General features: G+C 46.3%; 2 protein-coding genes across 13 annotated transcripts in view; one reads left to right on the top strand and one right to left on the bottom strand.

Annotated features, from left to right (window-relative positions):
• PAIP2B (poly(A) binding protein interacting protein 2B) overlaps positions 1-9949 on the top strand; it is a 43961-nt gene extending 34012 nt beyond the window's left edge. For 4 of the 5 annotated variants that reach the window (XM_081590362.1, XM_081590364.1, XM_081590363.1 and 1 more), the window contains 3 exons: positions 1137-1285; positions 3204-3380; positions 4356-9949. In XM_081590362.1, coding sequence (XP_081446488.1) covers positions 1148-1285; positions 3204-3380; positions 4356-4412 — 372 coding nt within the window. In that variant the 5' untranslated portion in view covers positions 1137-1147 and the 3' untranslated portion in view covers positions 4413-9949. The remainder of the gene's footprint in view (positions 1-1136; positions 1286-3203; positions 3381-4355) is intronic. The other variant, XM_081590366.1, reaches the window with a different exon arrangement.
• Positions 9950-12783: 2834 nt separating this feature from the next.
• Positions 12784-22111, bottom strand: NAGK (N-acetylglucosamine kinase). Of its 8 annotated transcripts, none has more exons than XM_081590352.1 (10): positions 21961-22111; positions 19579-19663; positions 19326-19424; positions 18422-18563; positions 17536-17703; positions 16734-16846; positions 15411-15498; positions 14345-14520; positions 13757-13835; positions 12784-13120 (listed from the first exon to the last, which is right to left on the bottom strand). In XM_081590352.1, the coding sequence occupies exons 3-10, from the start codon at positions 19383-19385 to the stop codon at positions 12930-12932; spliced, it is 1017 nt and encodes a 338-aa protein (XP_081446478.1). In that variant the 5' UTR covers positions 19386-19424; positions 19579-19663; positions 21961-22111; the 3' UTR covers positions 12784-12929. The 8 variants fall into 8 exon arrangements, with proteins under 8 accessions (XP_081446478.1, XP_081446480.1, XP_081446479.1 ...); XM_081590354.1 differs by having other exon boundaries at positions 14345-14442; XM_081590353.1 differs by having other exon boundaries at positions 17536-17646.
• Positions 22112-27896: the final 5785 nt, after the last annotated feature.

The raw sequence follows: 27896 nt of genomic DNA, 5'->3' as shown, positions 1-27896 counted from the left end.
GTGACAATATACAGCCTTGAAGTACTCCTTTTCCTATTTGGAACCAGTCTGTTGTTCCATGTCCAGTTCTAACTGTTGCTTCCTGACCTGCATACAGGTTTCTCAAGGGGCAGGTCAGGTGGTCTGATATTCCCATCTCTTTCAGAATTTTCCACAGTTTATTGTGATCCACACAGTCAAAGGCTTTGGCATAGTCAATATGGCAAATAGATGGGGAAACAGTGGAAACAGTGGCTGACTTTATTTTTCTGGACTCCAAAATCACTGCAGATGGTGATTGCAGCCATGAAATTAAAAGACACTTACTCTTTAGAAGGAAAGTTATGACCAACCTAGACAGCATATTAAAAAGCAGAGGCATTACTTTGCCAACAAAGGTCTGTCTAGTCAAAGCTATGGTTTTTCCAGTGGTCATGTATGGATGTGAGAGTTGGACTATAAAGAAAGCTAAGTGCCGAAGAATTGATGCTTTTGAACTGTGGTGTTGGAGAAGACTCTTGAGAGTCCCTTGGACTGCAAGGAGATCCAACCAGTCCATCCTAAAGGAGATCAGTCCTGGGTGTTCATTGGTAGGACTGATGTTGAAGCTGAAACTCCAATACTTTGGGCACCTGATGCGAAGAGCTGACTCATTTGAAAAGACTCTGATGCTGGGAAAGATTGAGGGCAGGAGGAGAAGGGGACGACAGAGGATGAGATGGTTTGATGGCATCACCGACTCAATGGACATGGGTTTGGGTGGACTCCGGGAGTTGGTGATGGACAGGGAGGTCTGGCGTGCTGTGGTTCATGGGGTCGCAAAGAGTCGGACACAACTGAGCAACTCAACTGAACTGAAATGTTAGGGAAGCTATGATCTTGGTTAGGTTCTAGAACTTACAGAAATTTGGCTTGAAAAAGTCCTCTCCCACCCAGCACCCTTCCCACTTTCCTAGAAAGGCTAACTGAGCTGAGATGTGTTTTTGTTTAACTCTTAAAGAATTGTACATCTGTATAGATGGTAACTAGTTACAGACTAGCATTTTCTGTTTATCTGTAGTTAATAACATTGATTTAGAACATCAGAAGCATCTGGAAGAATCTTTTCATTTCCTTGATCCTTGCATCATTTTATCCTTTCTTTTGCTCCTGTGTAGGTTCTGTCATAATGAATGGATCCAGTGTGGCGAATACATCACCCAATATAAAAGCCAAAGAGGACCAAGTGTTAAATGGGCATGATGAGAAGGAAAACCCATTTGCAGAGTACATGTGGATGGAGAATGAAGAGGATTTCAACAGAGAGGTAAAGAAGTAAAAGGCTAATGATACACGTAGTTCAACAGCTATATTTTACCATCAGTCTGTCAAAAGAGAAATGTGTCCATTGGCTTTAGAGTAACTTGAAAATATGTAGAAGCCTGGTCAGGGCTGACCAAAAAGCAACTTCAGTTGCTAAGAGACCAAATTGAAGATACCTTGGAGGATGATATTGAAATTTTTCTATCATGCTAATTAAAAGAGGATCTAATGCCATGGTGTTCTGGTGTAGGCTTCTGGGAAACAGCAGCTGTGTGCAGACAGAGCAGCCTGGCATGCCCCAAGTAGGAACTCAGGGACTGGCAGAATGCAAGTCTGAGATAGTGTATTTGATGGGGGAAGGCTAGGCTGCTTCCACAAAGATCCAGCAGTAATCAGTTCTCTTATATCTCTGTGGTTTTAACAGCCCCAGGTAAGCACTCCAGGTAGACAGGTGACTCTGCAACCACTTGATGCTCTCCATCATGTTGCTCTGCCACTCCCAGGGCATTTGGCAACTGAGGGATAACTGGAAGTCAAGCCATAGGAAAGGGAGAGAGCCAAATGTCAAGGCAAAGGGTCTCCTTTTAACCAAATGATGCCAGAGTGCTCACATCCCTTCTTGGGGACATTATGTGATTATAGTTACATGGCCATATCCATCATGGGAGACAGGAAATTTGATTTTAACTGAACAACTGGTGCTTTGGGGAGATGGAAACGAGTTTAGGAAACAGCCAGGAGTTTCCACCCCCTGTGGCTCACTGTTTTATGATCTGTGTAAACAGTACATAGACCATGCTTCCTGTGACACCCCGGGCCCAGGTAACTGCTTTCATGGCTTGTGCCTGTGAATAAGGGAAGGGTTAATATGGAAGAGCATGTTGTTATGCTCTTGGGGAGAGTTAGGGCAGATCCAGAGCAGTCATGTTAAATCTTGTAGTTTGGAAATATTTTCAGTTGTTATTTTAAGTACTTTGTAACTAATTTACTTGAGATTAAAAAAATAAAAAGTATAGTTAATTGTAATGTTGAAATAGTATGTTTAAGTCTTGCTACAAGTGACTTTTCCTTTGGATTCAACTATATTGGCTAGTTTGGGTGATTATTTTTGCTTAACCAGCCCTCTGGTGGTGGCATATAAACTGTGAATCAGTCACCAGGCAGCCTGCAGGAAGGGGATGGCCAAACATGAAGCGGGAGGCCTGTTAAAATCAGACTAATCTCCAGAGTGAAGCATACGCTTTACCAAGAGTTAACAGGGTCTGCAAAGAAGTATAAAATATCCTTGCTATATATTGCTTTAGATTTAAGACACTCTTTTTCAGAAATATGCAAGTTGTTTAAATATTCGTATTATTTCTTCTTGTTTTGAAAGAATTTTCTACTGGTATGCCAAAAAGTGTTCTTTTTATCTTTCTAAGGTTCTGAAAGTATTTTTCTCCCGAAGGGGCTTTATTACTAGAAAAGTGGGCCAGAAGCTGGGAGTTGGTTTTGGTTTAATCTCCACTGTTCAGGTAGTAGTCTAGTTACATAGTTCCTGGGCCCTTTTCATACTTGTAAAATGAGAAATTTAAGAACTGCCTCTCAACAAGATTGAAAGAAAAAGTCAAGCTTTAAAATGATTTTCTGTTAAGTGTCATATGAGTGAAAAATATCTGTGTCACGTATTAGATCTGTGAAGACCTGGAATTTCTGTTATTTTGACTATTTCCTGTCTTATTTTTTATGGATTTTGAAAATACTAAAAGTTATATTTTTTTTCTAGCCTTTCATTAGAAGCATCATAACTCTTAGTAGATCTCATACAAGATCATTCTTAGTTGCAAAGTAATAACCTCTGAAAGAAAGAGGTAGAAAAAAAACTAGAAAGTGTGAGTCCCACTGGGATAGTTAAGTATGAGCTCTTCCCTTTTGCTTGCCAGGTGGAGGAGGAGCTGCAGGAGCAAGAATTCTTGGACCGCTGTTTTCAGGAGATGTTGGACGAGGAAGACCAAGACTGGTTTATTCCATCACGAGACCTGCCTCAGGCCATGGGACAGTTACAACAGCAGTTAAATGGACTGTCGGTCAGTGATGGTCATGATTCTGAAGATATTTTGGTAAGAGCATATGTAGTTCCACATGTGACATAGTGAAAAGAATATAGGATTTGGAGTCACAGTCTCTCTTTTTGGCCCAACAACCTTGGGCCAGCTTTGGCACCCTCTGAGTCACTGTTTCTTCACTCATCACCTGGGCATTAACAAGGGGGTGCATTGAAGACGCATTGCACCTCTTAAAGCACTGTGGAAATGTGATTGCTGCAGCATCACCAACTTTCATTTTCTCCAGTGGGATTTTCAAAACAGAATTGGGATTAAGGATAAAAATTTGAACATGGAAGAGGTTTGGTTTCAAATTATCATTTGCTGTTGTCCTTTTTTTTCACTGTCCCTCAAATCTGTATTTATAGTTTTGAATGATTCTGTTATAAAAACTGCTGGTTCATTTTGGAAGGAATATACTTCTAAGAGACTGTTTTCCATTTATAATTAGAAGACCAGATAAATGAATTCCCTGCCTCCCATGTTTACTTAATGTCAGAATTCCATAAGTGACATTGTTCTTGCACAATTCTTGTCTGAATGATTTTGGCTGGCAGTTTGCTGAGGTTTTAGATCAAGATCTTGTGAATCAAGAGTAGATAACCAAAGAGAGGATAGACAAAAATAATATAGGGATTGTAGTAACCAATCTAGTTTGATGGAGTACTCTGATTTTCATCAAGTTAAGGTACTTGTGAACTGAAAAATTATTTTTTGAGTCCAAGTTAACAAGCCTCTAATGAAAGCATCATGAAGGGAACAGGAGTCTAAAGCAGGGAGGAGAAAATGAGGTTAGCGGGGGCTGAGTCCATCAGGAGCCACTGAGAACAGTCCAGTAATAACTGCCTGAGTTACAAAGAATTCTGTTTTTTTCTCTCCTTTGGGCTGAGAGGAAGGTACTGGTAATAACAGAAGCAAGGAGAAAATAAATTTTAAAGTGCTAAAGTGCAGCTTGCCTTGGGATTTATTATCTCTTGGTTCTTATTTCAGAGCAAAAGTAACCTGAATCCGGATGCCAAGGAATTTATACCAGGAGTGAAGTACTGACCTGACAGAAAGCTTTGAGGAGGACTTGTATGTCCCCACATCTGGGGACAGCGCTGCACAAAAAGGCGGAGCTGAAGAGGGGGGCGGGATGGGCAGGGGGTGCCCAGCGGGGAAGGGAACAGTGGTTTAACTTGACACTGTGACTAGAGTAACTGATGTGCTCAGTCTTTCTCTACAAGCCTCTGAGTATTTCTCTTTTGTTCTACTGACTTTCATTTAAAGCAATTTCCTATTATTATTATTATTAGCTTTTCGATTTAGGGAAATTGCAATCTTTTCCCATGCCCTCATCAGGAATGTTCTGCTGTGTGTGTTTAAAAGAATAAGCTGACCAAGAAAATCTGGGTGTTTAAAAATGCCCTACCCACCCTGCTGTCTACTTACCAAGGGCAATGAACACCTGGAGCACTACATATTCAGTCTGTTGAGCTGGATGGGAAGAGGGACAGTTGGAAGAAGCAGGTGTTGTAAACCAGAGTACACAGCTCCCTGACTCCTGGGGGTTTCCTGCAATGTGCCGGGATTACCAATGGCCTGCTGAGCCCGTATCTCCTTGCCTGAACCCCATTCAAGAAAACACAGGCTTAAAAGTACTGGTTTACCAGTACTTTAGATGGTTGATAAACCAACTTTCATCAACCATTTTTTGATGGTTGATGAAAGTACAGAAGGAAAGGACTGGGATTGTGGTGTCACTTGAGGCATTGATTTACTGCTGACCTACTCTTAAGCCTCTGTTTATGGCTACCATCAGACTCATTATTTACAAGGTAAAAGAACTCTAGGGTGGATTTGCCACCTCGTCTGTCATGGTGTCTAATCCCCTGTCTCCTTTCTGCCCTAAACCCTATTCTGTCTTTAAGAAGAGACTGTTACCAAAGGTGTGTGAGAGGCATGCGGTGCTGGCCATCAGCTTCAGTCTGGAGAAATCATCCTTGAATCCTGATAGTTATCATCTTAAATTTTTTTTGACAGTTTTTTCCTAGCCCTGTGAAGACTTGGTCCACCTGTATCTTACTTTCCTTAGAAAGGTTTGTGTACCTTTAGAAGCCCATGTATTTTTCAGAATGCTAGCAAGAAGCTCCGTTCATGGTTTGATGCTTCTCCCCACTTTACAGAATTATGCAAAAGAACTCCAGAAAAGCCTAGGAGAGTGAGTCCCGCTTGACCCTGTGACTGTGTGACGCACCGGGACAGTTTCAGCAGTTACAAAATTTTGCTGTTCCCACATGCAGCTTTTTGAGTTTTCTAGGTTGAACTTTCTGGGTATATTCTTTTCCTGCCCACAGGTCAGAGGTGTTTTGACTGTTGTTGATACTCATAAGGAACTAAACTGGGCACCAGGAGATGCCTTTGTGTGCTGGAGAGGTTGGTGGCAGAGTCAGGTCTAAAAGAGAGCGTGTCTGGTCCTGGCCGTTCTCCCAGGATGGGCGAAGACTGGCAGGGGCCTGAGGAGAACAGTGGCCCCTCTGTATGACCACCACTGTCTTATATGACAAGCCTGTCAGGAAAAGATCATGGAACTTGAATAAAGTCTGTAAATTCAGTATGTGTTTATGGGACAGAGGTTGGAAGGAAAGGACTAGGGTCTGGAAAACTTACGAATTTCTCCTTTTTCTTATTAGGTCCCTTGCTGACTTTTCTAACAGCCACAGGTTAATGTCAGATTGAAAATACGAACCCATATTGCCAGATGGGCTCCTGAATTCACAAAGCCTCTACCTTGAGAGAGTGGAACTCTTTTAACTTGTGTTCAGGGAGGGCTACAAATAAAGAAACGTCTTAATTCTACCTTCAGCTTTCAGCTGGAATGGTTGCCTCTGATAAGGTGAGGACCTTGGAAGTGTATAAACAGAGGTCTGTTTCTTCCAGGGCTGCTGTTCCTCCTTCAATCTGCATTAACTTGTCCAAGCTCAGAATTCTAAAGGCTGCTGAAAGTGTGTTGGGATTGCAGAAGGAGTTGTTTTCTAGATCATGGTGTCTCCGTCACAAAGAGGACCGCAGATTCTTTTTTATGTGGCTCCTGGTCTGGGAAGTCCTTCAGGGATCTGCATCGAGCTGTTTCCTTATCCTGACGAAGGCGTACCCTTCTGACACCAGGATAGGCTAAGCTGTTAGGTCTGGTCCAAGTGGCTTGCTTCCCCTTCTGCTGTGGGGTTTCATCTTGGATGTGAGCGTGGTTTCACAAGGCATATTTGGTCAGGACTAAGAAAGTTTCCTGCCAGATAAGCAATGGAACCTGAGGACTGGCCTTTCCAGTCCTTTTGAGACACAGTGTGCTGACCCCAGGATCAGGAAGTGGCTAGCAGTGTGACCACCTTTTTAATGTGTATGTTTGTGCTTCTTATGGTTCCTCTTGCATTCTGACTTTTCTCCATCTATTTTATGTTGTGAGGTGGGAGCACAATTGTCACCCAGACCACAGGCCCAGCTATAGTTAGTTTGCCACCTCCTTAGCAGGAAATGCATGTGGGTCTTACTGGGTCTTCAGTGAAGAAAGGCTGGACTCAGACTGTTCCTCATAAGAGAGATTATGGATGCAAGCCAGACTAGATACCTTTACCTTTTCAGGATGAGGCTGGTATTATTATAAGTGATGATTTTGATGTTGAATTTAAGCCACTACTCTTTCAGTTTTTTTTTTTTTTTTTTTTTGGCAACTGGAAGTTTAAGTATAGAAACAGAACATGTATTTTTAACAATTGCCAATTCTGACTGGTCCCAGTGTTATTTTATTAGTGATTGATTTTGTGGTTATTGGACTCTTAAAACTCCAAAATGAAAAGTATTTTATCTCTTGCTCTTCAAGGAGAAAAAACAAAAGAAATGCCTTTTAGTTTCTCCAGCCCTTTGAACTGCAATAGAGAATTTTTCGATACAGCCTAGGCCTGAGCACCTGCAGCTTTGGGTCTTTGGGCCAGTTTCTGACTGTGGCAGTTGACTTTAGGGTATCACATAAGGTCAAACCCCAAAAAATTGTAAGGAAAAGGCTGGACCTTTGCAGCACCTTTAGTTTCCAAAGTCAAAACAGCTGGGGTCTCTTTTATTAAAGTTACAGTGCTAATTATGACTTTAAAAGTGTTTTTAGAGGTAATCAGCATTTTTAAAATTGTGTATTACTGTCAACATCAGGAGCCCAGGACTCCACACTACTGAGATGGGAGGGGGCAAGTGTTCTTCGCTAAGGGTCCTGGCATCACGTTTAATAGTGTTGTTTGATTTGGATTATGTTGATGTATGAGCTCAGCCAGAGACCTGACAGTTTTGACCAAGATTTGGAGAGCGTTTGGGAAAGACTGTAGATCCCTGGCCACTCTCTTCTGGGGTGGATGTAGAGCTCATTAGGTAGAAGTGGGTGGAGAGAGCAGGAGGACTGACAGATCTGGTGAGCGTCAGGAATGTTGGTCTCCTCCTCTCTTTGCCCACAGTCACCCGTGTGAACCATGTGAATTGTTTCCCCTCTCATTGCCCACACAGATTGTTAGTTCTCCTGGTCCCCATGTGGTACAGTGTACTTTCTGCAGCCACTGCTCTGCTGACTTGCAAATTTCATCCACAGGCTTGGTTAGTCACAATTTAGTAAGGTTTTTTTCCCCTCTGTTTTTAATCTTCTATTTCTCCCATCTTGAAGCTCCCATTAGTGACAAAGGACAGGGGAATAGGAGGCTGACCCAGGGCACATTCAGGTTTCCTACACGGCCTCTGTAGATGGCTCACTATGTCCTGAGTTCACACTACTCGTGCGTACATGCTAAGTCACCTCAGTCGTGTCCAACTCTTTGCAGTCCTATGGACTATAGCCCACCAGGCTCCTCTGTCCATGGGATTTACCAGGCAAGAATACTGGAGTGGGTTGCCATGTCCTACCCCAGGGGATCTTCCCAGCCTAGGATCAGACGCAAGTCTCTTGAGTGTCCTGCATTGACAGTCAGGTTCTTTACCACACTGGCTCCACCTGGTCTCACTGCCCAATCCTCCATAGTATCCACAGTCCAGGTTTTGCCGAGGGAGGGGGGTGTCATACAGTGGAACAGCTAACTACACTGATCTCTACAGGGTGTTACAGGTTCATCACCCTACCCCCAGGGGACAGAAGAGAAATCTACAAAGGAACAGATGCACCATCTTTAAAGAAAAAGGCCCTTTATGTTTTGTTATCAGGAGTCTCATTTGTGAGGTCTGCTGAGCTTTCTTTCCCAGTCCTACCTTCTTACTGGCTCCCTCTTAATATTGCAAATAGTAAGGAAACATTCTAGGCTGTGGAAAATGTTTTCACTCTGTAACTCAACACTAATTGAGAATCCTCTCTTGTTGATTGTAGGCCTTTGGAAATGTTTAATGCTTGATGGGTGGTTTGCAAGACAGTGACTTTTTTTTTTTAACACCTTTATTGAGGCACATTATCAAAAAGTTTGCCCATTTCAAGTGTACAAGTCAGTGATGTTAATAACTTTCCTGAGGGGTACAGACATACAGTTCTGTTTTAGAACCTTTTCATCCCCCTCAATAAGATCCTTCATGTCTATTTACATGGTACCCATGGTACTTGCCTAGCTCTAGGCAACCACTAATCTATTACTATAAATTTGCCTTTTCTGGACATAATCTCAATGGAATCATACAATCTGGTCTCTTGTATCTGGTTTTCTTCATTTAGTGTATTTTTGAGGTTAATCCATGACATATAATTTATGTTACTAGTTTGTTCTTTATTGCTAAATAATATTCCATTGATGGATATACCACATTTTGTCAGCAGGGAGTCTTACTAAACTTGGATTTCAACCTCTTGGGGTCTAAATGGAACCCTGAGAGTAAAGGACTCATGGGGGAGCTGCTGTGCATGTCAAAGGAACTGCTTATCAGAACCAGCTCTGTCATCAGAAGCTCCACGAGGAGCCTGAAATGCTGCAGAAATTTTTATAATTTTTCAACTTATTTTTTGTATGAAACTTTCATGCCGTCTATATCAGGCTTCTGAAGCATCTGATAATTAACAAGTTAATGAGCGTGTGTTTGAGCGGAAAGAAATGAAACCATCAATACTGTGTTGGATATTTTTTTCTCCTCAGCTAGATGGAGGAATCTCTGAACTTTCTAAACAATGTTATTTCCATTACAAAGCTGAACATGTGTTAAGATCATGTTACCTTTGTTGGATGATTTAGGACAGCCAGCAGAGGAGGTCAAGAGGAGAAAGGGAGTGAACTTTGTGGTACATCCCAGCGGGTCTGCCAGTGCCAGGGCAGCTCAGCACCTCCAGCAGGCCCCGGCCTGGACTTTGGACCTTTTCCCCTATTTCTCAGGTGTTTAAAAGCTGTTTCTGTTCCTTTTTTTCCCTACATATACATTACACGGTAGTTGTTAATACTTATACTTTTTTGTGGGAGGGGCAGAGCTTTAAAATTGAAGAAAATAATTTTCATAAAAATATCAAAAATGGAAAAGTTACTTTTTAAAAAATTTGCTATACAAAGTGGCAGCTGTTGAAAATTTGTCTCATTAAAATGAGAATAAAATGCATTTGGTGGCAGTGATACTGTTTTTCCTTCAGTGGGGTCATTATATTAGAGGATGTGTGTGTGATTTTGTCTCAATATGAATGTTTTAGTTGTACAATTTTCCACTCTAAAAAGTGTTACAAAGTATTAAAAGCATTGTCTTGGAAGTCAGACCTGAGTGAATCCCATCTCCATCACTTAGTGCCTCTGGCCTGAACCTGTTTGTGTGTCAAGGTGTAACACCTTCTTTCTGGGGCTGTTGTGAAAATTTGACCAAATTTAATTTCAAATACAGCCTGGCATATGATCAGCACTTAATACATGGTAGTAATACTGGCAATAATGTGAGTACCTTTGAATAGAGGCGGTAACAGGAAATCCTTGAGCTTGAAGGATAGCTGTTATTTTTCCTGTTCCTGGGCAAAACTTACTCCTCTCTAGAAAACAAGTCAAGGGTTTCTGTATTTGCCTTTCAACTACTGAACAAGTCTGAGAGCCTGGTAGGTACCTGGCATTGTTCTAGGCACCAGGGCTGCTGACGTTAATAAGCAGGCATCATTCCTGCTCTTGCGGAGGTTAGTTTGTTACTGTTTACACCTCCCTTGAACCTCCCATTGCTTCTCTGAGGCTTTATTTTATATGGTAGAAAAATCAGGGGATCAGAACCTAGCCTATGGGTTTTGAGTGCTTTTCTTTGCCTCCTTCTTACAATCAGGTTTCTAAAAATCTGAGCTGACTTGCCTATTAACAGCTTTTTGAGATACTGCGGTTGTATCTATACAGGGCCTGAACGATTCACAGCCTTTAAGATGTGCATTGTTGAGAACTTTCATTCAAAATTTTCATTATACTAAGTATAATAAAGTACAGATACTGTAAACAGTACAGTCCATACATTTTCACCAAACTTTGTTGGTATAAGGGTACCATTCATTTTTAATCTTTATATTAAAAACCTTCAGAGCACTCATCACAATCGGCAGACATTTCAGTAAACGTTTGCTGACTGGGTGGCGCAGATGAGGCCATGCTGTCCATGAGATAACGCAGGTAGAGTGAGGCAATGCTGGCCTCTTCAAGTGCAGTTTTTGTTCCCAGCTGTCTTGCTTTGCTGTTGAGCTCAGATGAATACATGCATTCCCAATGGCTTGGCAGTATGGAATTCTATTAATTTATCCTATCTTATTAGGGAAGATTATAGATTTAAAGGAGAATCTCATTAAAAATCACTTACGACTTTCTGTACTGCAGCCTCTGTGTTACAGAGCCTGACTGGAGAATAAGCTACCCCATCACATCTCCTTTGGCCAAAGGAAATAGGAACACATCTGACCTTATACACTTTAGTGTTGCCTTCATTTTTTCAACTAGTATTTAGTGAGCACTCATGAGTGGGCACTAAAGTCAATCAAGCTGTGCTCCTTGCTGTGCTCTAAGACCTCCACTGTTCAACTGGAATAGTTGAGCCCTGACAATGGTACGAAGTGATGGCTGTTCCCTGAAGAACATAAATATGTCTTATTTAAATTCTTCACCAATAGTTTCAGATTCTAAATCCAAAATACTGCTAGACCCTGGTCCTGCAATCACGTCAAGACTTCTCCAAAGTTCATGGCTCCTCAGTTGTTATTGAGACTGTGAGATGGAACAAAGGCACTTTGCTTGTGTCCCTGACCCTGCAAGCTTTTTGGCAGAAGATGCACTGGAGACTGAGAGCTGACCCCAGTGGTCTGAACCATACCTAGACAGCTGACTGTCCCTTCAGAAGGGAGTTGGCTTGAGTTCTTACTGTGTTGAGCTAGAGCTGATCGGACCGAAGCCACCACGGTTCTGCTCTAGACAGTGAGGTAACAGTGTCATCTGACTTGGGAAATAAGCCTGATCAGAACACCCAAGTTACTGGGTAGAGCTCCCTCAAGTGCAGATCTGGGACCTCTGCAGCAATTACCCAACGTATTTAGTAGAAATGAAAACACCGTGTCACCTCATCCTTGACCCACTGAATCAGACAGCTTACGAAAGGGGAAAAAAAAAATCGGGGAAAAAAAAAATCTAAGTTTAAAACAAACTCATCAATAACTGATGCACAGAGGTTTGAGAACTGATGTCTAGGACATGATCCATGCCTTCTAACAGCTTACAATCTAGACACCCAGAGAGGCAGCCACTCTAGCTCGAGTCTGTCTTCAGTCTCCTCCACGCGGCGTGGACAGAACAGCAATCTCTGGGCTTGTTTTTATCAATCAAACTGCAGTATCCAAAGGACAGGAAATCATGTCTGCTCTTCACCGATATTCATTCCTGGTGCCACGTGACAAATAGTAAGTGTCATCCTGTAATGGGAGCCAGGCCAGCAGTCACCCCTAGCTGTGTCTAGTTGGCCTTCTTGGATCTCAGCCATTCTCACAACCTCTTAAGAACTCTTTCAAGCAGAAGAATTACAAACTGTGCTGTTCTCCTTTAAGTACCAAATCCAGTGAGGTAACAATTCTCCCAGATTACAACTGTCTCCTGTCCCCTAAATCCTACTGGAACTATCAAGAGAGGCTATGACATGTCTAAGGTTATTCCTGGTGATGTTCCATGTTCCACTAAACATGGTCAGGCAGGGATTTTTACCCAGTTTGACAGGAGAAAATTGAGATCACAGGTTAACTGGCAGCCACACAGCATACGAGTATCTAGCATGACGGGTGGGGGCAGCACACAGATGGATTATCTAACCACGTGGTGAGCCGACTGCAGACCACAGGTCAAGCGCCTGAGTGTGGGGCTTTAAACCCTGAGCTAAAACCATTTCAGAGCCCTTTGGGATACCTGCTGGAAAGTAAGCTGAGGATGTACAAGCAAATGCTTGGTAACAGTCCAGCTGGGGAGTGGTTAAAAGTGCGTTTATTTTCTTCTATATGTGTTTCTTTTTTACAAAAAAAAAAGGAAAAGGAGAAAAAGCTTCCAGCCTTCCAGCACCCAATGTCCACTGGGCTTGCTTAGAGAGGGTAGAGCCAGGGCTGGTGCCCTAGGAGAAGGTATAGGAGTAGAAGGCAATGGCATTGGCACTGTAGTCCATGGGGAGGAGGTGCCCAACGTGCCTGGCCCCAAGGCTGGCCCCGCCCAGGGCGGAGGAATGTCGAAGCTTCAACAGGGTGAAGCCTGAGAAGGAGTTCTGAGCCTGGATCTCTCTGCCTTGGGTCAGTGCCAAAAGGAAACCTAGAGGAAAGAATGCAGAGGACAGAGATAAGAGACCAGGAAAAAGGTGGGGACAGAGGGAGGGAAAGAAGAGGCCCAGGCTCTGAGGCCTCCTGTGGGGGAACCACGTGCCAAACCCCTCACAGATGGTGCACCAGGGAGCGGGAGCCCAGGGATGGCCGTGGGATGCTGGAGCCCACGGCCCCCCTGCCCCCTGGGGGTTCCATCAGGTCGGAGAGCTACTGCAGTGTCATGAAAACCACACAGCCACCTAACATGAGCTGCGAGGAAGCAGAAGGCACACTTCTGTCCTTATAGGTAGAATTGTAATGACTGGGCTGTCACAACATGCTGGTCAGAAGCTCCAACTTCAAGTTAGATCTGTCTTTAATTTTTAAAAGGCAGGGCTTATTTAGTAAACCCTCTGGAAAAGAACTTTTTTAAAGAGTTCGAGGAAGCTGGATGGGACAGTGAAAAAAGGCTCCCTGGAAGAGTGAAGGCTGAGGGTCTTGGCCTGAGACATCAGTGGCCTGTCCAGGCCTCGGGGCCCAGGTCCCAAGTCCTCCCTGGGGCAGGCAGTTTGCCCAGGCCACCCGCTTTCCAGCCCCATCCCTCACCCTTGCCCATCCCCACAGGGGCCTCCCAGCCTATGCTCACCTTCCTTCAGTAGCTCCCAGCTCTTCCACACAGAGCCCACGCACAGGATGGGAAGGCCCATCTCTCCCTGGAATAAGACCTGGCGGAAAGCAGAAATGGAAACTGGGGGCGACCAAGCCTCGCCAGTGCCGGGGGGGGGCAGTGTCTTAGGATCAACCCAACCTACCCTAGACACCCTCCCTCTAGCCAAGAGCCAGAAGGTGGACTCAAGGAAAAGGAAAAAAGGGAGGAAAATAGATTCGTAAAGGCAAAGGAAATAAGGGAAAGGAATAATGGGTTAAGGAGCAACAGAGAGCAAGGAAAGAGAAGGGAGCAGAAGGGACAGAAGCCAGACTGAACAAGACGCAACAGCGCAGACGCCACAGTCAACCAATCTGTTACAAACACCACGGGACCAGCCTCGAAGGGAAAGCCCCGAACCAAACCATTTTTGGGTTACAGACTTCCCACAGAATTTCCCTCATACCCCAAGTTACTTTAGAGTTGTATCCAGTTTACACAGAGTTTGACCGGACAACCTCATCCTAACAGGAAAGAGCCGGATCTGGGTCAGCAGCTTCCCAACCTCCATGTCCCCCGTCAACTCACCGGGTCAATCTCAGGCAACACTGCCACAACGTGTCTGCCCAGCATCTCCCCGGCCTTCCTGAAGATGTAACGGGAAAGGGGGTCTCCCTGCTGAGCAACTGGGTAGGGAGGAGGAAATGGAGCGGGTGAGTACCTAGGAAGCTGCCATCTTGTTCTTCTCTGCTGCAGGGCAGCCACTGGAGGAATACGGATGGCTAGTAGAGGGCTCAGTCAGGAGTCGAGGCTCACCTGCTGACGTGTGGGTAAGCCAGCCTCTAGGGGTGCCTCTCATCCTCACTCCCCCTGCCCCCACTAGGAACCTCCACCCTAGAATAGTGTCCTGCACAGAGGTGGCTCACTCCAGGCACTCAAGAAAGGGAGCCCCCCTGGGCTAAACACTGATGCCTGGTCTGTACTCTAACTTCACTGAGTCATTCAGTCTGTCCCTGAGGGTCTCTCAGCTCTGGGAAGCCAGAAACTTGAGCAGCTAGCTGGTACTGCTTGTCGGGGGCCCTCACCCACCTCCAACAGTCTGCTGTTGGTCAGCCCAGCCCCTTCCTGGCTCTGCTCTGAAAGGGCCTCAGACCAGAAGGATCTAAGGGGGCCCTACAATGCCCTGAGGCTGCAGGAATCAAAATTAAGGGAGTGTGGAGCGTACAGTGAAGAAAAAGCAATGTACAGACACACAAGACCTCGCTCAACTTCTCCTGATACCCAACCAAATATGCCTAATCTCTCTGTGATCCCCTAGTTCTCTGGGTATCACTGGTTAAAAAAGAAAGTTATAGATTTGCTCAAAGGATAACTGCTTCATGAATGTCTCAGATATAGACATACAGCCTGCACATGCCCTGATAGCTGTCAAGAAGAGAAACAGGCAACATAAAACAACTGTCCACACAACCTGAGCATCCTTCTGCTTCCAACCTATGGCCTACCAGTACCAAGGCCCATGGTGGCAGAAAACTAAGGTCACTTGGTCAAAGGGAAACTGACTTCCAATCCCCATCTGAATTCTACTCCATCCTCCAATTAGGGAGGTCTTTGTAGAACAAAGTCAGATAAAACCCTGCCCCATCTCCAGTACCTTCTGCAACTTTCCGGCAAAACCCAGCAAACCTGCATTTATCAAAGTCCCTATACAGGTGGGTGAGGATTCCTAGCCGATCTGGCACCTGGGAGACAGAGAAAGGGCACAAGACAGTCAGCAGAGGCAAAGGAAAATTCCCACCCAGGTGGCCTTCCTGTGATCTCTACTGTTAGAAAAGCTGTAGTAGTATTTGTTTAAGCTTGAGAGAGTACAAGGATTTGAGATGCGTCGTTTGAGAAAAGTTCTCTGTTTTTCCCAGCATGGCATCTACTGCTCTTTAGGGGTCGCTTGAACGCAACGCAGAGCAGTCTGGTCTCACCAGAGCGCTCTGTAGTTTCTTCAGGTGCTAACGACTACTGCTCACCCCACCTCTCCCTTAAATGTCACAGGGTAGATCAAAGAGAAACTGATTTGTTTTCCCCACACGTATTTCACCACAGGTCCATCTTCTACCACAACAAACTTACACACCTGTGATGCCTTTGAAGGTCCCAAAGAACGAGGGGCTCCCTAGACAACATTACTAAAACGGAAGGTGGGGGGCATGCTAAAATTTGAGCATGTTAAGCATGTTATACACCCTCAGTCAATTAATCTTTGTAACAACTTAATGACTAAAGGATAAGCGAGGGAGCAGCAGACATATTAGTGGAGTTTAGAACCAATCTACTGAGTCAGGTGAGCCCCCACCCCACCCCACCCCCACCCCCGCTTGCTCACAGGGCCCTCAGCCAGAGAGATGCCTATCAAATAAACGGATTTCCCTTCTCCTCTCCCCACCTCTACCTCTGGGGCAGCTAAAGGCAGCTGTTTCCTAACCCACTGCAAACGAGCACAGCCCAGACAAGGGCAGTCAATCCCTGCTGCCCTGGATGGGAGCGCTGTACCTTCCCAAGGACTCTCCCTGCCCACCTCTTTAACAGGCTCACCTCCCTGACCATACAAGCCACAGGTGGCTCACGGTCCAGCATACCTGGTCAGACCTAATCTGCTGCCCCTGGGTCTGTGTGCACTGGCTCCCAATCTCACCCTGTACCTCTCCTTCCAGCCTAAAATGGCATCTGCCTTCACCTCCCCGCAGAGTCTAGCTGCCCAAGGATGAAGTCTAGCTTGGCCCCACTCCTCATGCCTGACACCCTCGGGGAAAGCAGCACCCATCTCATTCTGAATCCTGTCCCCACTGACGACTTCTCCATCCTCCAGCTCTGACCCACAATTCACCCCAACTTCCCCTGGCCCACCCAGTCCCTCTCCCGAACCCACTCCTGCTCAGTCTCCCGCTGTCCTATCCACACGGGCATGCTTAGTGGGTGCAAGTACCTGGAAATAGTTGAACATGGCCTGTTTGACACAGCCAATGTCATGAGGAGCCGCCTCTAGGTTGTCGATGGAGTCAAACACTATTTTCACTGCTTGGTGTGCAATCCAGTAGGCTGCAGAGAGCAGAGAGGACTAAGAAGATGGGGCAATCTCCCCAGGTTCACAGGGAAGGAAACTCAGATCTAGACAGGGTTGGGTATTACAGAGAATTAGGTGCCCCGATTCCCAGTCTGGGGTCTTCTAATTAAACTGTATCTGATCCACTTAAGGGAAAACTGGAGGGGGAGACAGAACAGGTGAAGCTGTGTCACTTCCACTCCCATCCCCAAATAAAGACCGGGTCAGCCAGCTGCCCCTCAAACCACTGTTGTCACTGCCAGGAACTAGACCATAATGGCCCTCATGAAAACGTACACCCGCTACCTATGAAGAGGTGATGGTGGAAGGAGTTTCTATACCCCTTTCCCACTGGCAGACTAACATGCATCGCCTGATATCCATGGCCTTAACCTTCATGTCAGTTCCCTCCAAAGGACTCCAAAGGTGAACATAGATAGGCAACAGCTATTATGCTGAGGCATGAATCTGAGTCCAGGGTGCAAGTTACTGCTGAAGAGCAGGGCCTGCCACTAACCCAGCATTTACATCTCTACAATCTCTTGGTCATTACCCTGTGCTCAGATTCAGGCGCTGTCCCCCCAAGAGTCCCCAGGGGTATTCAGGCTGAGGGGAGAGAAAGATGGGGAGCTGCAGGGAGGGAAGGTCCAGGACCCTGGGACAGGCCCAGTTGGCGTGAGCTCACCTGAGCCTTCATCTCCCATCATGTGGCCCCAGCCACCACAGCCGCTCTCAGAGCCGTCGGGGTTGATGAGCCTGCAGTTGGAGCCTGTCCCAGAGATGAGCACGATCCCACCTGGAAAGGGCACAGGAGGCTCAGTGCGGTCGAGGCTCTGCACAGAGCTCACAGCTTCTGAGGAAAGAAAGGACAGAAACCAGCCCAAGCACAGGGATCACCACCCAGCTTTGTAGAGAAAACCCAGCCCAGCTAGTTTCCTGCCTGAAGGTAGAGGGCGTGGGTCTCAAAAGAACTCCAGTCACATAGAGCCCTTCTCCAAAAGGAACTTGAATCTGTGTCTCCTTGCCCAGCCAGCCTTCAAGTGACTACCTGCTTTACTGAGTCCCTGCCACGTGCCAGGGGTTGTGTGAGACCCTGTTCACACGGTGCTACTCATACAAGACCTTAAACCACCTTAAGAATACAATTATCCCCATTTTCTAGATGAGGAAATTGAAATTCAGAGAGTTCTGTAACTCCTCCAAGATGGTGCAGCTGGCAAAACAGGCCATCTCATGATACCATAGCTTTTGCATTCCCAACACCGAGTTCCTCCCATTGTCTTTTCGGCACTGGCTGCCGTCCCCAGCCAGCTTCATCACTGCACGGCCCATTCCTCCTCTGCAGTGGACTCCTGTGCTTGACTCCTTTCTTACTTCCTGTGAAGATACCCTTCTTGCCCTCCCTCCTCTGTCCAGTCCCTGCTCTAGCAAGCCTCTGCTAATGAAAGGGAGTGGGGGCCATGGTGGAGGCTGCTCCCCAGACATTTGCAAGTCAAGTTCTGCCAGCTAAACCTAAGGGGCTTCCCCAAGAAAACCGGTTCTCAACCTCACCCCTCCCTCCACCTCCTCACCATCCGGCGTAGCTGTGGCGATGGAGCCGGCGGCATCAGTGGTGATTAAGTAGCTTTCACTCAGGTAGGGAAATCGGTCCCTCAGCTCCTCCATCAGCATCCTCACCGCGTCCTCCTGCTCCCCACCGCTCAGGGAGAGGCCCTAGGCCACGCGGCAGGTGAGCGAGCAAGCAGAGGCCCAGACCCAGCTCCTTTCTCAACCCCCTCCCCTCCTGATGACTGCCTCTGCTTTCTACAGCTGGGCCTTCCCTGTTCATGCAGCCCAGTCCTCCATCCACCCCACACGGCGCCTCAGCAGAAGGCTGAGGCTGCAAGAACCAGGACTGAGCATGGACAAGACAAGGGATTCAACGCTGCCAGGTTTGGAGCTGGGAAGAACAACAGTACCCTTAAAAAAACCAGGCAGAGGAGTAAGCAGAGAAGAGAGCTTGGTTTGGAATGCATGGGGTTTGGCCATGCCTGCAGGACATCTCACAAACATGTCCAGGGAGAAGCCAGAGCTACAGTGACCTGAGAGTAAGCTCTGAGCTAGGAATACTAGCTAACATTTAATCAGCGCTCAGGCGTCAGGCTCTGTGAGAACCACTTTGGGATGTATCATGTCATTTTACTTTCCCAGCAACTGAGGTAGCTACTGTTATCTGCATTTCCCAAATGAGGAAACTGAGGCTTAGAGAAGACAAGTAACGTGCTGAGGGTCACCCAGATGTTGAGTGACAAAGCTGGGATTCAAACCAAGGCCTCAAGGCTCTCCAAAGCCCTCTGCTCTTCCAATCCTTTGGCTTGTAGGTGACAATGCAGCCACAAGAATGTATGTCTTTCGCTCTGCAGTCACCAGACTCAAGTTCAAACTCACTGTCTCAGCGTTGCTGTGACCTAATTCCCAAGCGCTACCCAGACTCACCAAGCTTCGGAGAGGAACCAGAGGATCCACCCCTGCTTTCCGTTTGGCCCTGTTCACCATCTCATTGATCCTCTCCACGCACTTGTCTGTCCCGATCAGCTGGCCCCAATCAAGGGAAGGAGTAGTTACAAAGGCGTGCATGACCTGTGTTGCCCCAAAGGCTGCTAAGTGAGCCCCCAGCCACCACCTTAACAGGAGTTACAGCGAATAAAACCACAATCAAGCCTAGTGGTCCCCTCAGTGTGGCCTTTACCCAGTGGTTTGTGCTGAGTCCATCCGCTTCTGCCAGGATCTGCCCATCCTCTGAGAGTAAAAGGACCTTGGATCGTGTGCCTCCCCTACAGAACACAAGGGGGCACTCAGTCTTGCTCAGAAAAACCTGCAGATACAGCTAAACCTATGCAGTCCTTGTCACAGGCAGAGCCCAGTGTGAGGGAGATAGCTTCAGCAAACCCAGTTACCACTCCCAAACCTTCCTCTGTGGCTGGGTGACTGCTGTGCTCTTGGACTTCGGAAATGCAGTTCCCATTCAGCTTCCCTCGGGGGCATCCTACTTATCCTCCAAGACCCTTTGTCCTTGAAACCTCTGATGTGTGGCCAGCCACCACAGCTCCATTAGTTCAGCCATGTCAGTGTTCCCCACCCCACCCACCCCGGACTCCTCTGTATTAAAAGTGTGTTAAGCTGTTTTCCTGTCTGCCTCTCACTAGACTACAAGTTCCATGGGGTCAAGCTCTGGATCATTTATTTACCCTCACACCTGGCACAGGTAGATAAAAAAGGAACGGCATATCTCTCTACTTCTCTCACAATAGCTAAAGGTTGCCTTTAGCAGCTTCAGCTGCCAAGATCTTTTAAGACACCTTTGTGAGACACTGACCAGATGGGAGGGAGAGTTAATACCTGCTTAAGCAACTAAATGGTCAAATGCTGGGACATGGTAGTTTGGGAGTGTGTGGTGGTGTGATGTGTGTTTCTTTATTCATCAGTACTTTTAGAACTATCAGAAGAGGACACTGAAGACCTGCTGATCAAACTCAAAGATGACAAGAAGTTACAAGGGGTAGTTAATGCATGAGGTGGCACACTGTCCCCAAAGAACTTCTTAACAAACCGGAAAAAAGGTTTATATGTTACACATGAATATGACAAAGATGAACACAAACTTCTGTACTTAGTTTAAAAAATTGCAATAGATGCAGGGCAGGAGAGAGCGATCATAACTATGCATGTCAAAGAAAAGACTTTGGGGTCCATGTGTCTGCAGTGAGATGTGACTGCTATAGGAGTAGTCCAAGCTCAGATTAAAAAATGCTCTAGCTCAGACAACAGCCACCCTCTACTCTGATCTGACACACTCAGATGCATAGAATGTTGTCACTGGCAGGGAACTTTGGCGATCATTCTGTTCATCGCTCTTCTCACTTCACACACGTGGTAACTTAAGCCTAGACAGGGCAAAAGTCTTGCCCATGGTGATACCGAGGAGAAATGTTATTACAAAAAGTCTGGCAGACAAGCTTCCCAGCAGGAAATATGCAAGAACAAGAGGGCTGGATCTAGCGTGAGGAGCCTTTAGTGCCAATAGAAAAGGAGAGGATTAAAAAAAAATGGAGGGGTTTCAGACATACATCAGGACAGGCTAGCACTCTCACCGCCCCACAGCTTTAGGTCGTGTGTGTGTCTGTGTGTCCCCGCGCACAGTCGCGTCTGACTCTTTGCAACCCTGTGGACTGTAGCCCACCAGGCTCCTCTGTCCATGGGATTCTCCAAGCAAGAATACTGGAGTGGACTGCCATTTCCTCCTCCAGGGAATCTTCCCAACTCAGGGATCCAATGCGTCTCCTGCAGCGGCAAACGGACTCTTCCCCACTGCGCCACCTGGGATGTCCCTTAGATCCCAGATACCTTCTGGCAAAGCTCAGTGTTCCGGATTCCACCACACTCTCGCTCCCCACCCCCAGTCCAGCAACTTCACACCTGACACCTGTTCTGCAAAACTCTCGGGGGCAGGAATGGGAAAAAAAAAAGAGCTGCTCCAGCAGAACTCCGATGTAGTGGGTCTTTCGTGGGAGAAAGGGGAGTGTCTCCGCCATAAAACAAAAAGGACCCACCCCGGGCTGTGGCCGTGGCAAACAGTGCCCGCAAAGTACACCACCGCGCACCCAAGGGCACCGCTGCGCCTGCACACACTCCTCCTCCGCAAGGCTCCGCGGCCCCAAAGCCCAGGTGGCCGAACCCTCACTGAGGCGGGAGGTCACCAGCCTGCCGGCCCGGCTACGGCCTTCCTTTCGCCCCCTCTCCTCGTGCCAGAGAGTGGCCCAGGACGCCCCTCCCGGCCTCCCCGCTCAGGCCCGCACTCACCCCTCTATGCCCCCGTACAACGTAACCATGCTGCTGCGACCGCCACCGCGGATCCCGCCGTTCGCTTCCCTCCCGGCTGCGATTCCCTCCCTCCAGTGCGCAGGGCACCGCCCCGCGTCACGTGAACACCCGTGCGGTCCAGCTGACTCCCGGTGCGCGTGCGTGGGGCGTGGCGCCGCGGCCCGCCCCCAGCCCCGGAGCCGCAGGTCTGGGTGGTGCACCCGGACGGATCAGTGCAGTCTGCGGCGGCTCCTGCAGGCCCTCTCCTCACCTCTTGGGCCCTGCTTCTGGAGACAGATACGGGATCCCAAGTGGAGGAGCCTGAAAGGGGTGTTCAGGCCAGACCCCCGCCCAACCCCGTCACTGCCTTGCTCGCCCCTCACTGCCCGGAAGTTGGTGGCAGCTCCGCCTCGCGCATGCGCAAAGCTTGGAAGCCACGTAGACTGTAGGTGAAACGGACCGTGACGCAGGTCGGGGGCAGAGCGCCTTCGCGGTGTGGGATCTGGGGTCACTGGAAGTCTTAAAGAGTTATCGCACTGATAACCCCAATACATGCCCGGCGATGGCAGAGTCACACCATGCGCCCATGAGTACCCACGCAGACTTTACACTTCGTTTGTGTGAATATTCGTAACCAAGAGTAACTAGAAGCGGGCTGGAAACCGAGAAAGCCCTCCAGGTTGTCCTTGTAAGCCGAGAAGGGAGCGTTCAGCTTTTGCTGTCTTACAGAGAAAGTTGGGTTCTTTGTGGAGGCTATTTAGAGGCTGTAGTCTGCCAGGCAAATCAGCAGATTTGGTTTGTAAAATAAAATTTGTATTTTTTTGGCAAGAAAAATTTAAACTTCCAAAGTTTTATCTGCTCTTTGGCTTCCTCTTCCCCCACCTATTGTGCATTGTGTATCTGCGTTAGGCATGGACCAAGCCTCCGTGAACCTCCCCTTCGGCAGAAATACCTGCTTAACCATAAAGAGCAAAATTCTGGCATCAGTAAGACGATTCCTTAAAGATAACACTCATTCTTGATTGGGGCCACATGGCACTGAGATCTGGATTCTGTACTGTCAATAATATGTCATTTAATGTACAGCTGTCTTTCAAAAAATTCGTATTACTGTGCTTTGACTTCTAGCAGGTGGAACAATTCTTAGAGCTTTCTGAGATGCTCTTCTTGAGGTATAATTGTCAAATTTGGCTCGAATAAAATTTTCCATTTCTTTCTTAGATCGACTGATAGTTTTGTTATTGTTGACAGGTTTTATTTTAGAAGCCTTTTGTTACCTTCCAGCCACCACTGAGCTCTCATTCTTTATAGGGGTGGGGACAGGGAAAGGGAGGTCGGAAGGGGACAATACTAGTCAGGTCTGGGAGTCAAGCCGGGGCACCTGCGCACCTCCGTGGGCATCTCCAGGCGATTCTGGGCAGCAGCTTGGGCTAGGAAGGCAGTCAGCTGCCACTGGCATCTCTTCAGGATCATCAGTCTAGGGAGAGGGGCTTCGCAGGGCAATTCTCAAGCTAGCCAGTTCCAATTCTCCACCCCCATCTCCTGGACATGCCTGCCGATCTTATAAAAGAAACCCAGCACTAGGCGCCTCTTCCCCTGACAGCCAACTAGATCTGTTTATGCTTTGAACATCTGGGGCATATGTGCTTTTTAAACTAGAAAAGAGGAGTCTTTTCATTTCTTACCTATTTGGGACTCTGAAACACTTCAGTTTAACCCCTAAGAGTAATTAAAAGTAGAGCCCTACATCAGAGAGAGTATCTGAGAGACGGTTAGGATTTTTTTAAGCCCACCTGTATCATTTACATCCATAGTACTTCAGACCTGGAAAGTGTTTATCCAAAGCACACATTTTTAGAATAATGGAAGTAAAATATTCTGGTGATATTAAACTGGCAGGATTTTGAAGAGGAAATTGTAGATAAATTTTGAAAGAACTGTTCCTTTTCATACCTTGGTACAATGAGCCTTCGGATCTATGTATATAATAATATTAAAGTTTCCCTTTGTATTTCTTGTTAGAAAAGGAAGCACAAGAAAGGTTTGAAGAATTGAGTTCGCCATTTGCTAGTGGATGACCTTGAGCAAAGTACACAGAATTACTGATGCTTTTCCTCTATGAAATGGAGGTGTTAAACAGCCACCTACTCAGACTTACACGGGATTTATATATCAAAAGGGTTGTGGAAATCATAAAGTACTACATAACTAATTTTTATTGGCATTGCTAATTAGTGTCTGCTGTCCAACAAGGTAGCCACATGTGATTATTAAGCACTTGAAATGTGGCTAGTCCAAATGAGATGCACTGTGAGTGTAAAATACAGGACGGCCAAGATTTAGTACCAAGACAGAATATAAAAGTATCTCCTGTAATTTTTACACAACTGACGTGTTGAAATTATTTGGAGATAGTGAATTAAAATGATATGTTATTAAAATCAATTTTGCCAGTCTGTTTTATCTTTTTTTAATATAGTTACTAGAAATTTTAAAAATTACATATGTGACTCACATTTCTACTGCATGTGCATGAATGTTAAATTGCTTCAATCATGTCCAACGATTTGCAACCTGATGGACTGTAGCCCACCAGACTCCTCTGTCCATGGGATTCTCCAGGCAAGAATACTGGAGTGGATTGCCACGCCCTCCTCCAGGGGATCTTCCCGACCCAGGGATTGAACCCGCATCTCTTACGTCTCCTGCGTTGGCAGAAAGATTCTTTACCACCAGCACTGTGCTATTCTATATCCTGTCTCCTAGCCATCTGGGCCAGAATATTTCAAAGTTGTTAAGTACCTGTTTATGAAATATGATTGATTTAAAGACGAAAATTGTGTTGAATAAATGACTATGCATTTGTGTTGTACATTAAAGTTTATAAAGTTGTTTTATGTATCTTTATCTCACTTGATCATTCCAACAACCCCATGAAAATAGCAGATTTCTAACCACATATTACAAGTGAGGAAACTGTGAAATCAAAGTAATTAGCCTAGGCTCACACAAATAAAAGATGTTGCTTAAAATGGGTATGGGCAGTTACTGTAATGGGAAGGAAATAAAGATGTTGCAATGCAGACAAGTGTTAATGACTATATAGCTTTGTAAAGGTTTCGTGCCCTTTTGTACTGGCCTTGCAATGCCCCAGCAGCTGCTCCTGAGATGCTCACAAGATTGGTAAAGTCCTCTAAGAATCTGCAAGCCAGTTTCATTCTCTGTCTTCTCTACTTAATCCCCATGACTCCAGGGAGGCCATATTTCCTGAGGAGTGGAGGAGGGGTCAGGTAAAATAGTGGAAAAATATCTTCCCTCCCAAATCCACTTATGATTTTGGAGCATGGGGTTTGAGGATCCAAGATATTCAAAAGGGTATGTTGACTTGGTTCATGAAAGCACAAACACATCTGTTTTCACTCAGCACTATTTCCTGGGCTAACCTCAGTATCAAGCATATAATAGGAGGTCCATGAATGGTTTTAAGAGTACTTATAAAGTGCTGTACCACAAATATGAGAGGTAGTAAATACTACTGTGAACTAAAGACGGAATCAAGCAGGTTCTCCAGCAGAGACGTTTTGCAGAACAAACTGAGGAGAGGAAGACGTTTGGAGAAAATAGAAGTGAAATTGTGAACTGGGGAAGTGGGCCCTGGACAAGTGGTCAGGGGGCCTCAGAGGGATCGAGCCCTAACGTGTCCTGCATTGAGAAGTTACCAGGGCACGTGTGACCTCAGCACTGTGCTTTAGGATAATTAATCTGGCAGGTTCCTTATAGCAGGACAAATGGGAGGGAAGAGCCTGGAGCAGGAAGATACTCAGAAAGCTGGGGCAATGACTCAGGCAAGGAACAAGGAAGTGATGAGGAGCAGGGCAGAAGTCATGGGGAGGGATTGAAGTTAGGGTGGGGATCATGCTGACCTTGTCCTTTGTTGTTCTAGGATGAGAGCAGAGACAGGCTGGAGTTGGCTTCTTACCGGGAAAGAGAGAGGGGTGAGGGGCTGCCTTACTAAGGGTGGAGGTGGGACTCTGAGGCTGGTAGCTGGGAGGCAAGAGCTCTTCCATACCTGTAGGTCCACCAGGAACAATCTAGAAGGGGTGAGGTGTCCAAAGAAGCAGGTGTGGATGACTGTACACAGTCTGCCCTTCAAGCCTCTTCTGCCTCGATCTGAAGCGGATCTGAAAGGGGGTCCTTAGGTCAAGCCAGCTACCCAAGAAAATCAGGTTGGTTTACTCCCTCTTCCTAGGCACTAGGGTATTTATATATGTGTTTATATGCATGTTTTGGCTTGTATTGATCTATATGTAGATACGTATATGTTTACATATTTGTATTACATATTTGTATATGTTCTAAGTGACTAAATTCATCTACAAGGGCATGTATTTGAGATTGTATCTTTATGCATGTTTCTGTATTAGTGTATGTACAGAATTAGCATTTCAATTCTCAAAGGAACCTAAGCAATCCTGCACATCTAGGTACCTCTGAGTGGGTGCATAGGTGTACAAATGTAACTTTGCCCATTGTGCTGGAGCTGGCCCGCACTAGCTCACAAACAGCTAATTGTGCATATTTTTCTAACTGTTCAGTGATATGGCATTGATAGCTCTAAATTACCACGGTGGGAGTATTTACAGCACAGAAATCAGCAACTGGTACCAATCACGTTGTTATTTTTATTTCCCAGAAAGCTGGCTGTTAGACCTTTAGCAACACACACTGGATAGATGTTTGCCGTGTGTGAGAGCAATGGTGGTCTCTGGTCTGTGTACACCAGTGTAAAAGTACATACGTGAAAGCATGTCCTACGTAATGGGTCCGTTTTTTATAGACTACAGACTCAGGGGTTCAAAATGCACCTATTTTCCTACAACTAAGCATAATTTCTGTCTCAACCCTCCACTCTTAATCGAGCTGCTTACAGGAGAATTCAGTGATTTCAGGTTTCGATTTAGACTGACTGACCTCTCACTCTTCCTCCTCTTGGTTTCCCACGCTTGTGTCTGAGGGCCAGGGGGCTGTGGGTAAGGGCAGCTCCAGGCATCTGCTGAGATCTGAGGTTTTCCCTTCAGGGTCTTTGCTCATTTGCATCCAGTCTCCTAACAGCTCCTGAGATTCCCTCGGCCCATGAAGCATCCAGCTTCCCAGAGCACACTGCCACTTTTGAAACCTATCCTCTTGGCAGGTGTCAGGGCAAGTTGTTTCCCTTCTCCTGGGCATCTGGACTCTCCCTGCAGTCTGCTGCATACAGGAATCACAAGAGAAGCAGCATTGCATCCCCTCACCACAAAGTCCCCGATAGGATAAATCTTACAGAGGCTGAAACGCCAGAGGTCAGGGGCCAAGATTTGAACCAGTTTGAACAGTTCTCTCTGACTCCAGAGCCTTTTCCATTCTACCAGACGGGCCAAATTCTCCATGGATTAGGAGCTCTTGGTACATGCTTTCGGTCATGAAATGAAATGAAGTGTTAGTTGCTCAGTCGTGTCCGACTCTTTGTGATGCCATGGATTGTAGCCTGCCAGGCTCCCCGGTCCATGGGGTCTCCCAGGCAAGAATACTGGAGTGGGTTGCCATTCCCTTCCCCAGGGGATCTTCCCGGACCAGGGATCAAACCTGGGTCATGATGGGTGCTCAAATAATTATAGAATTACTGGTTTCATCATTTGACTTTGCAGCAGCTGGTACCTCTCCCAACACTATGGTACAACAGGAACCCCAGAAATAAATGTGTGTGGAGGGAGGGCTGTGAGCTGAACTTCTTCTAGGAAGTCTGTCACATGTAAAGCCAGTGGTAAACGTTTCACCAACTCCTACTTCCCAGTTTGTCCCACTCCTTTATCAGGGTTTGTTCTTTCTGAACATTCTTAGTTTTTACTTGTTCCTAATCTCTAGTCTGTTACTAAATTTGCTTTTCTGCCCCTAACTCTGAATGAACTACCTTTTGCACCTATTATCCTTTGACTCTATGCTAATCACATCTTGTATCTGGTGTTTACCTTTACAGCAGTCTCTTCACAAACCACCACTCTTAGTTTTTCTCTCTTTGAATTATAAAGAGAAGGCTGCAGGGCCACCAGACTGCCAGACTCAATCACTGAGTTACTGACTCCAGCCTATGACTGTTCTGGAAACAATGCAATAGGAAGAATACAAGATCCTTACACCTTTGTTCCTCATCAGACCCGGGACTGCAAGCCC

This window comes from Giraffa tippelskirchi, chromosome 4 (genome assembly GCF_054371585.1).
Source record: "Giraffa tippelskirchi isolate mGirTip1 chromosome 4, T2T-mGirTip1v1.2.pri, whole genome shotgun sequence".
Taxonomy (NCBI): Eukaryota; Metazoa; Chordata; class Mammalia; order Artiodactyla; family Giraffidae; genus Giraffa; species Giraffa tippelskirchi.
Note: the sequence above shows the minus strand (reverse complement) of the source record. Positions and strands in the feature narration are given on the sequence as shown.

Bases quoted from the DNA above. Each gene is read 5' to 3' on its own strand.
- NAGK (XM_081590347.1), bottom strand. From the start codon at position 21,718: ATGGTTACGTTGTACGGGGGCATAGAGGG. The intron at 19,425-19,578 runs GTAAAGGCCACA...GATTGGGGCCAG, and splicing joins GACTCAGCACAAACCACTGG to CTGATCGGGACAGACAAGTG. The intron at 13,836-14,344 runs GTGAGTTGACGG...GCTTTCCGCCAG, and splicing joins TGTTGCCTGAGATTGACCCG to GTCTTATTCCAGGGAGAGAT.